The 9,525-nt window shown below is 41.7% G+C and overlaps 1 protein-coding gene across 11 annotated transcripts in view; it reads right to left on the bottom strand.

Annotated features, from left to right (window-relative positions):
* Positions 1–460: 460 nt before the first annotated feature.
* Positions 461–9,525, bottom strand: part of SGK2 (serum/glucocorticoid regulated kinase 2) — a 33,763-nt gene continuing 24,698 nt past the window's right edge. For all 11 annotated transcript variants that reach the window (XM_053394003.1, XM_053394005.1, XM_053394010.1 and 8 more), the window contains 6 exons: positions 8,818–8,854; positions 8,558–8,644; positions 6,755–6,850; positions 5,373–5,528; positions 3,537–3,626; positions 461–2,478 (listed from right to left, as the gene is read on the bottom strand). In XM_053394003.1, coding sequence (XP_053249978.1) covers positions 2,326–2,478; positions 3,537–3,626; positions 5,373–5,528; positions 6,755–6,850; positions 8,558–8,644; positions 8,818–8,854 — 619 coding nt within the window. In that variant the 3' untranslated portion in view covers positions 461–2,325. The remainder of the gene's footprint in view (positions 2,479–3,536; positions 3,627–5,372; positions 5,529–6,754; positions 6,851–8,557; positions 8,645–8,817; positions 8,855–9,525) is intronic.

Below are 9,525 nucleotides of genomic sequence, written 5' to 3'. Positions count from 1 at the left end.
AGCTGTTAAAGAAAAAGCAGATACGTCACATTAGTAAGGCAAGACTATGCTTACTAAAAACAAGCAATGTGCTTCAGTTTGTAGAATACCAAAAAAGTTTATTAAGTGCTTTGCTGAGACTCCCAGAAATATTCATTAAGTCTGTGAGCGGGGGTTGAAATTCCAGTGTAGGGAAAGGTAACTTAGCTAGGCTGATGTGTACACAGTTAAATGGTGAGTATTAAGGAACCTTGTTGTTCCCTTTACTGTCTGGTTTGCATTTAGTACTTAAGATCTTGGACAGATGTTAAAAAGGACAGAAAAATATGGTTACTTTTTACACAGCCACCTAAACATTACCATAAAAAACCCCACTGTGTTTTTTATCAGTCATGCAACAGTTTGCTTTAAAATATATTATTTTATTTATTAAACTCTTAAATACGCAACAAAATAAAAACTGGGGTTAGGAAGAGATCTTTCAACATGATTATGGAGTTATATCAGCATATCCACAACACTCAAAGAGGAGCAGTCATGCAAGCACTATTATATTTCCCCCCACCATAGCCTTGACAACAAACGCAAGCAAGCAAGCAAAAAGAAAATTCCACAGCAAGCTTGGACACTAGACACATTTCTTAACACATATCTAAACATCCATAGTGTCTAAAAATTAAAATGCACAGAGATGGTGGATGCTTTTCAAGCTAAACATGGACATAGTGTTTTGTTTTTAAAGGCAGATGTTTAAGAGGTACAAAGGCACCAAAACTGGCAGTTATTTCTGTAGTATATATTATCACAGTTGAATCCTCCACACCCCAAGTTTGCACCTTGATCCTTGTGCTGTTTTAAATAGCAAAATAAAAATTATCATTCTGCATTATTTCAGGTTGGCAATGACATTCACACTTGTGCTTATATGTATACTGGCAGCCCATTCTAGTCACCTCAACACATCCCACCTTCATAATTCATCAGGGTGGATGTGTTTTACCTTTAGCTGGTAGCAGGGGAAATTTATTTCCAGAATCAGCCTGCTTTGTTACTTAATCCAATACCTTTATATCCATGTTTTGTAGGAAGATCCCTTACCAGCATAACAAGAATATATAATTCTAAATGATTTTGACTAAGACATCAATGATTAAAGGTTTCCATAGAAACATCCTGGGACAGGTAACAATTTTGTATAAACTGGGGGTCATGACACTACTCCCTGTGGCAGCTATAGTTGCACCAGCTCTCAGTTTTGTAAATAAAAGATCACACATTGGTACAATTAATCTCTGCTCAGGAGTTCTTAATAGGCAGGTCTTTTAAGAAAAACAGACCTATATTTTTCCTTACTTTATCTTTGTAAAAAGAAAATCCATTGGCTGTTCTCTATCTATGCAGTAAAGAGGTAGTTATGACCAGATGCTTATCACTACACACCTTCCAGATAAAATAGGGGGAAATAAATACAATTACTAAAAATGTAAGCAGTGTGCTATCAACATTTCCAAGTTAAAATCACAAATCACTATATCTAGCACAGGTGTGGTGCGATAGAGTTGCTCCCATCAGTGCCATTTAGCTGGAGAGCAATGCTTTCAGCTGTGAAAAGAAACATGCATGCAAATTGTAGGTGGCATCACCTGTGGTTCATAATACTGAAAGGAAAAAAGAAAGAAAGAAAGCCCCAGAGGCAATCAATTTGGAAATACACAGTTCTGTGCAAAAGCTGTAAAAGGACCAGCTACAAGGAATTGGGGAGGGGATTCCTGGATTCTCTGGATAGTTCCAAAGGTCTTTTCTAAGAATCCCCTGTAGCAGCCAATGTTGTTGGACTACAACTCCCATCATCCCCTGCTCGCATGTCCACAGCTTGGAGTTAATGGGAACTGTAGTCCAACAACATATGAACTACATTGGCTACTCCCTAAGAGTATGTAGCCAGAACATGGACCCAATCGAGGTGAACCACAAACTAAGGTGACAAAATATCTGAACAGGTAGTGTACCTACTATAAACCCACTGAGCCCAGAACAGCTGGTTATCCAGAATACCTTGGGTGGCAATTCAAACAGAGGTTAGCCTGCATTCTCGTAGAGGACATCAATTTTGGCACGAGATTGTATCATTAAATGTGTTCAAGTTTGTACAAATAAAACAATTCTAGCTAGAATAATCAACATTTCCTCCTTTAGAGGAGCATTCACATTATGAGGTCTTATATGTCATGGAAGGAAAGCTTGGTTCTGTTCCAGTTAGAAGATTAGTCAGAGGGTAGTGGCTTCCTCTCTGTTTAAATGGAGAGCAAAAACTGGGTTTCTCAAGCCTTGTTGACATAGGTTGCTTTAGTCTTCATCATTTGGTGCATAAGAAAATCCCAAAAAAGCATCTGTTGCACTGCAACTACTGGTAGCAAAGTCGGGGGTACGGATGATGGAGCTGGAGACTGCTTCCTGAGTAAATTCTGGGTCAAAATGCCGTAGATCAGCAGGACCAGCCTTGAAAAGGAACAGCAAGTTATTTTTTCTCTATTCTGCAAGCCTCAGCTTATGACAGCAATACTAATACTGTTTTTATTATTACCAATGACAGAGGAGATGGTAACATAGGAAGATCCCTGCTGGATCAGACCAAAGGCCTGTCAAGTCCAGCATTGTATTTTCCACTTTGGCCAACCAGATACCTGCTGAAAGCCCACAGACAGGACACGAGGGCAATTGTTATGTAATGTTATGTCAAGCCTGAGCAAACTATGGCTCTTCTAAACCAGAACTGGATACCATTTCCAACCCTGGTTGAGAGGCAAATGATATTATGCAACCCCAATGACCAACACATGGCTATGATGCTTGGACTTGGCCAGCATATTGCAAGCTTAGCTCTGATTCCTGAATCACAAGTGGTTGTACTAGATGACCATCAGAATCCCCTCCAACTCTACAGTCCTATGAAGTCAGGAAGCTCCCTGACCAGTTATATCAGGCATGAGGAACCTGTGGCATTCCAGATGTTGTTGCATGCCGGCTCCCCCTGGCTCCAATGAGCATGGCCAATGGACAAAGATGGTGGGATTTAGAGTCCAGCAACATCTGAAGGACCACAAGTTACCTTGACTTGGATTGTATGATCTTGCCCCAGAAATCCTAAAAGAAGAGGGAGCAGGTGATCTCTTTAAGCATTTCTTAACATTCCATCAGGATCCTTCCCCAGCTGCGGAATTCCATTAGGCTCTAGGAAAGGGGAATATGGGACTACAAGGGCTCTCCATTGGCTCCACTGAAAATACTAGCAACTCTTGGCTCATCCTATCCAAATTGTTCCATTCCAGCTGGTTATTACAATAAGAAGCAGTGCCTGAACTTGCTACCTTGCTACCCCATCCATTTCCCCCTTGTGTCTTTTTAGACTGCAGGCTTGATGGCAGGGACTGTCTTACCCCTTGCTATCTGTAAGCTGCTCTAGAAGCATTTTCTCCTGAAAAGCGGGATAAAACAGTTCAAAATAAATAATGCCCAGTCTCTATTCATCGTTAAGAAATAGAAAACTTTCCACTTACCACTTTAGGGTCAAATGGAGGTGTGATCCTCTTACTGTACAAGTCGTCCCAGTTTATTGGACTGAAGAACACATGGTTCTTTATCTCAAGCTGTGAAGAAAATGGATGTCACTCCAGAGTAAGCCATAAATTCTTAGAACTTAAATGTTGGGCACATTCACTCACAAAAACCTGTACGTTTAAATTTCCATGCATCCCCCCCCCACCTCAAATAAACAGCACCACCATGGCCATCTCTCAGCTCATCTGAGATCTCTTAAGCACTTCCCTCCTGCAGAGCGCGGGTGAACACAGCTTTCTGTAAACACAGTCAGCAATATGCATTTGCATGCATATAATTTCCAAAAACAGTACATTAATTAAGAGAAAGCAGCAGCACCAACGTACAAAATCATGCTGCATGGTGGGCAAAGCAACTATGCCAAGAAATGCATACGAAAATGTCGACATATTTTCAAGTATCATAGTATGCAATGAAAGCGATCACTAGCAGCTAATTAAATACTGTACTGAAAGCCTCTGTACTGAATGTGTAAAGCCCTCTGTACTGAATGTGTTGCCTGTTCTGATCTTATCCCCATACTGCTTCTACTCGTCCTTGGGTTTCCCCAGACATCCTTTTTATGGTGCATTCATGATGATTTGTGCTCATGATGGTATCAGGGCAGTTATACGTGGTCCTGCTTTCAAAAGCTTTGGTGTGTACATACTGGGGGGTATTCAGCTAAGTTTTTACTCAGAGTAGACCCATTGAAATTAACGGGCATAACTTAGCCATGTTCACTCATTTCAGTGGGTCTGCTGTAAGTAAAACTTAGTTGAATATCACTCATTGCTTCATTTTCAATCAGTGCATATCTCAAATACCTGCTGTGGTATAAAATGTCCCCATGTTTTTGGTCCCACTTTTGCTGCACCAACGTACAATAGTGCCCTTCCAGATAGCAATAATAGGGTAGCATTGGCGGAACCCTGCAAATCAACTAATATAGCAGAATGATATGTGAACGAGTCTGTATAAATCCACCACTAATATACCGTTATTGTGCCCATGGCATGTTGCAGAATACATCCACATTTTTAAAAAATACCAGTCTGGAGGAACCCTTGGAGTTATTATCACTGCTGCTAACAGGAATGGGAAAAGAATTTCATTTCAGTTTACATTCAAAGGTGAACCTATTTCATTCACCCTTTCCAATGCACCCAAAGAATTCGCACTTCTACAAATTTTGCAGTGCAGTTCTCCAGCCAAAGAATGTGTGCAAAATATGCATATACTAGGGCAAAGCGTCCATAAAAATGCTTATATTAAGGAAAGCAAGATACAAAATGCATTTTAGTTTGCAAAAATATTAGGAGAAATTCCATAAAAATGTGTTAGGAGAAATTCATGCTAAAATGCCAATTAATTTTCATGATGGCTTTTTTTTAAAAATGTAAACTGATGTGAAAGACTGAACTTAATGATGGAAAATGAGAAACTGAGAGAAACCAAGACTGACAGATTCACCCACTGCTAGCTGCTAATATGAAACATTGATTACACAGCAGCAGCAGAGTCTCTAGTCCCCTAAAATGTAGAAATGACATGGTCACATCTTAGGGGTTTTGCAATCAATGCAAGGCAGAAGGACAAAAGTGAAGGAGGTGGAGACAACCTGACAAGAGAGCAGCAAAGATGACAGGGGACAGCGCAGGTCAGCCAATAACTGACACAGAAAATGGGAGGCTGCAGGTGTTTCAACAGGTGTTGAAATATTGCTCTCTCGGGGAAGGATGAAATTCTTAGTGAAAGCAAGGAATGAGTAATGGTGACTAGCGCTCTAAACGTACAAAGTCTGTCTTGGCTCCCAGCCTCTTCTTCTGATCTTTATGGAGAAGTCCCTGCAGGATATCACAAGCTGCTATGGTCTTGGTTCCTTGAATCTGAAGTGGCTTGTGCAGAATATTATCATACATCTGAGACACATCCCGGCTGTAAAACGGAGGCTGATAGGAGAGAAGTGGGAGGGGAGAAGGAGAAGGAGAAAAGTCAAGTTGCATAAGCATGCATTGCAATATTGCAGAGACATCAAATTCATGCTAGTTGTTTTTTTCTACAGTTCAACAGGAGAGCTAAGAAACGGAGGGGATAGTGCTTCTTAAATTTTTGTTTCATATACTACTGTGGAATGTTTCAGATAAATCATCAGTTGCTTAGCAATGACTAAGCATGCAGTCCACAGCTTGCCCTGTTTTATTAACGCAACCTCAGTCTAACCTACACTCAAGCAAAAGGTAGCCAACACAGCTGGGAATCAGATACTTACGGTTCATATATGGTGCACCAATTTGTGACACTGTTTGCAACAGATTGCTACAAACACAAATCAACAGTCAGATACAGGGCAGTGTCAGCAGCTGCTGAACGGTCAACTTTTGTATCCAGAACACAGCTATGCCTGGGCTATGCTTGTACTAAGCTAATTCCACTGGCACAGAGGAGTAAGGAGGAGCCAGGCTCATGTCAATAGTGTAAGACTAGTGTGAGTTAGCATATGGCAAACTTCTGCTGGATCAAAGTCCAGTGTTCTGTTCCCACAAGTGCCTAAGGGAAGCTTGCAAGGATGACATGATTGCAATAGCCCTCTCTCACGTGTGATTCACAGCAAATAGTATTTAGAGGCAGGCATATTGCACCTATGGGGTCATGAAGAGTCGGACATGACCAAAAAACAACATATTGCATCTGATACTGGAGGCAATGTAGCCACCATAACCAGTAGCCATCAGAAGCCTTATCGCCTGTGAATTTGTCTAAGTCCCTTTTCAAGCTGTCCAAGTTGGTGACCATCGCCACACCTTGTGGTAGCAAATTCCATTTTCAAACTTTGTTGTTTCTGTGCTTCCTGTGTCTCCCCAACATTCAGCTTCATTGAATGCTTCTGGATTATAGCATTATTAAAGAGGCTGGGGTGGGGTGGGACTTCTTTCCAGAGAGCTGAAAGTGGCTTGAATGAGGGATCATTGTAAATGGGTATAAATGCCTCTGCTTTTTGCATCTGGTTAAACAGGATGGCAGCTTTTTCTATTACTCCAAACACCTGTAAAAACCGTTTGTCCCACTGTTGCCTGTGGTCTAAATCAGCTTGCCCACAGCTTAGGATTCTCTTTCAAACCACTTTCAGCACTTGAACTGTTGCCTGCAAAAGCAACGTCAGTTTTTGAAAGCTCACCAAACCAAACAACATTTCGTAGAGAACAGCTCCAAGGCACCACCAGTCTACAGTTCTGTCATAGGGCTGTTTCTTCAGCACTTCTGGAGCCAAATACTGTGAAAGGACAAGAATATTTAAAAACAGAGCACACCACCACAAAGTGTCCCTGTAACTTTCCAGAAGCCACATAGGTAAGGTGAAAAAGGTAGAGGACCCCTGGATGGTTAAGCTGAGTCAAAGGTGACTATGGGGTTGCGGCGCTCATCTCGCTTTCAGGCCAAGGGAGCCGGTGTTTATCCACAGACAGCTTTCCGGGTCATGTGGCCAGTAGGACTAAACTGCTTCTGGAGCAATGGAACACCGTGACAGAAGCCAGAGCACACAGAAATGCCATTTACCTTCCCGCCACAGCGGTACCTATTTATCAACTTGCACTGATGTGCTTTCAAACTGCTAGGTTGGCAGGAGCTGGGACAGAGCAACGGGAGCTCACCCCATCACAGGGATTTGAACCGCCGACCTTCCGATCAGCAAGCCCAAGAGGCTCAGTGCTTTAGACCACAGCATCACATAGGTATCCTTGATTGGTAGTCCAGCAACATCTGGAGGATTCAAGCTTATTTATGTGACAGACTGTTGCCCTGTGTTGTCGTATGAAAACATACGACTCCCACCATCCCTGTCCATTGGCCATGCTGGCTGGGGTTGATGGGAGTCCAACAACATTTGTAGGGCCACAAGTTCCGTACTCCTGTCATAAAGTATAATGCTTCTAAATTCTCACTGGAGTACGGGGTGGGGAGGAAAAAGGATAGGAGAAATTCAACCCATCCAGTTTCAAGTTAAGTTTAACAACCGTTTTTTGTTTTTACCGTGGCTTGTTACCAGATTACTCAGCATGTTTTGAATAGGAGCATAGCCTCACACCTCCAATTCAGGCCTAAATTCATAGTTTTGACATTTTCAGCTCCTCCTAAAAGAATTATAAGTTACTTCAGCTCATGAGGTCCACTGTCCCTACAGAGTTCACACAACTGGCAGAGAAGAGAAGGGGATCAATTTGCAGCTTCAGATTCAGTATTTTGACTGTTGTTTGTTTTAGATTTAGAGCAGATGTTCCCAACTTTTGGGGGCCAGGTAGCACATTCAGAAATGTAAGTAAGTGTCATGGGCACCACAGAATACCCATTTCACATATGGAAAAAGGGCAAACAATAAGCAAAACATCCACCCACACTCCAAAACAAACACAGATTTAAAAAAAACAACCAGGCAGCAACAAAACAAAAAGCACCTTCCAACAAATAGCCAACCCCCAAAAAACCAAAGCAGTCAAAACATCCTGCAACACCCCCCACAAAAAAATCAGGCAAAACAAATGGGCAAGCAGAAAACAGGCAATGCATCTCCATGTGGGTCCCATAAGAGCATGGGTATCTGGCTGTTACTTGCATTTCATTTTCCATCAATCCTACTGTCACTTATTCTAAAAAAAGAAAAAAAGAACGAACACCTAACCTGAATTAAAAATAAATAAATCACAACTTGAGAGGGGCAGAGGGCTTTGGCAGGCACCAAGGGGTGTCTGATAGTACCACAATGCCCATGACCGCTAGTTTCACGATCCCAGATATAGAGAATGGCAATGTGTGCCATGGTACAACAACATCAGTAGGGACTACTCCACGTAAGCCTACAGGACTAAAAAGCCTACCCAGCTGGCACAGTCCATTTTCAGTGGCGGTGCTCAGTTCCTTGGAAAAGTCAAAGCAGATACAAAATCACCTATTGAAACACATAGACTTATTTTCATAATGATACCTCTGGGGTGCCGCAGAAAGTAGATGTTGTTTCCTCTGGCTCCATTCCTTCTTTGCAAAGTCCAAAATCAGTCAGTACAACATGGCCCTAAAAGAAAAAGGAGAAATATTGAGCTCCTTAGGAAGTTGTATTCCATCTTTTGCTACTTTTGCGTTCCTATTTGACTTGGTTGTCCCAGTTTAATTACAAAACTTTTCCTATCAACAAATAACAACTGAAGTAGATCACACAGTGATTTGCAAGGATCCGTAAATACATACCTGACAATCCAAGAGAATATTTTCAGGTTTCAAGTCCCTAAAGAAAGGAGGAAAGAGAATAAGGGAGGTGGGAATATGGTGATTAAAATCTGGTGGGATTTCAGGGAATCCTCCTAACCAGCTTCAAGTGCTTAGATGTATCTGTTAAAAGAATTACACCTTGCAAATTCCAAAAAGTCTCCAGAGCTACCTTTCACAACCCAATGAAATCGGTTCTCTTATACACTTGCTTTATTTTCTAGCGTTTCTAGATCATCTGTTCATTGGCACAATGTTTGGTCATTATGCCACACTTTTTAGTGCAGACATCCTGCTACTCTTCTAACCTTGAAGGGGCCGATAAAAAAAGTGATGGAATATTGCACTGCTGTGTAAGACTCCAGCTCCCATCAGCCCATGCCAACATGGCCAGTGGCCAGGAATAATGGGAGCTGTAGTCCAACAACAGGAGGGGTATAGGTTTCCCACCCCCCTGTTAAGTGGCTCTGGGGTGGGAAAGAAACACACTAGGACAAACAGGGAATGGTTAGTGATATGGAGGATTGCCTCTTGACCGCTACTAATCTAGTTCATCAACTCTTTAGTGGCCGAGGTGGGGGGGTGGGGAGGTTGACATTCCAAACTATTCTTTTTTAAAAAAAAGAAGAGTTAAAAATTTATCTTCTTTAAAGGCAACACTATTCTGGAAAAAAAACACTCCAACCTTAA

The sequence above is a fragment of the Podarcis raffonei genome, chromosome 6 (assembly GCF_027172205.1).
Source record: "Podarcis raffonei isolate rPodRaf1 chromosome 6, rPodRaf1.pri, whole genome shotgun sequence".
Lineage (NCBI taxonomy): Eukaryota > Metazoa > Chordata > Lepidosauria > Squamata > Lacertidae > Podarcis > Podarcis raffonei.
Note: the sequence above shows the minus strand (reverse complement) of the source record. Positions and strands in the feature narration are given on the sequence as shown.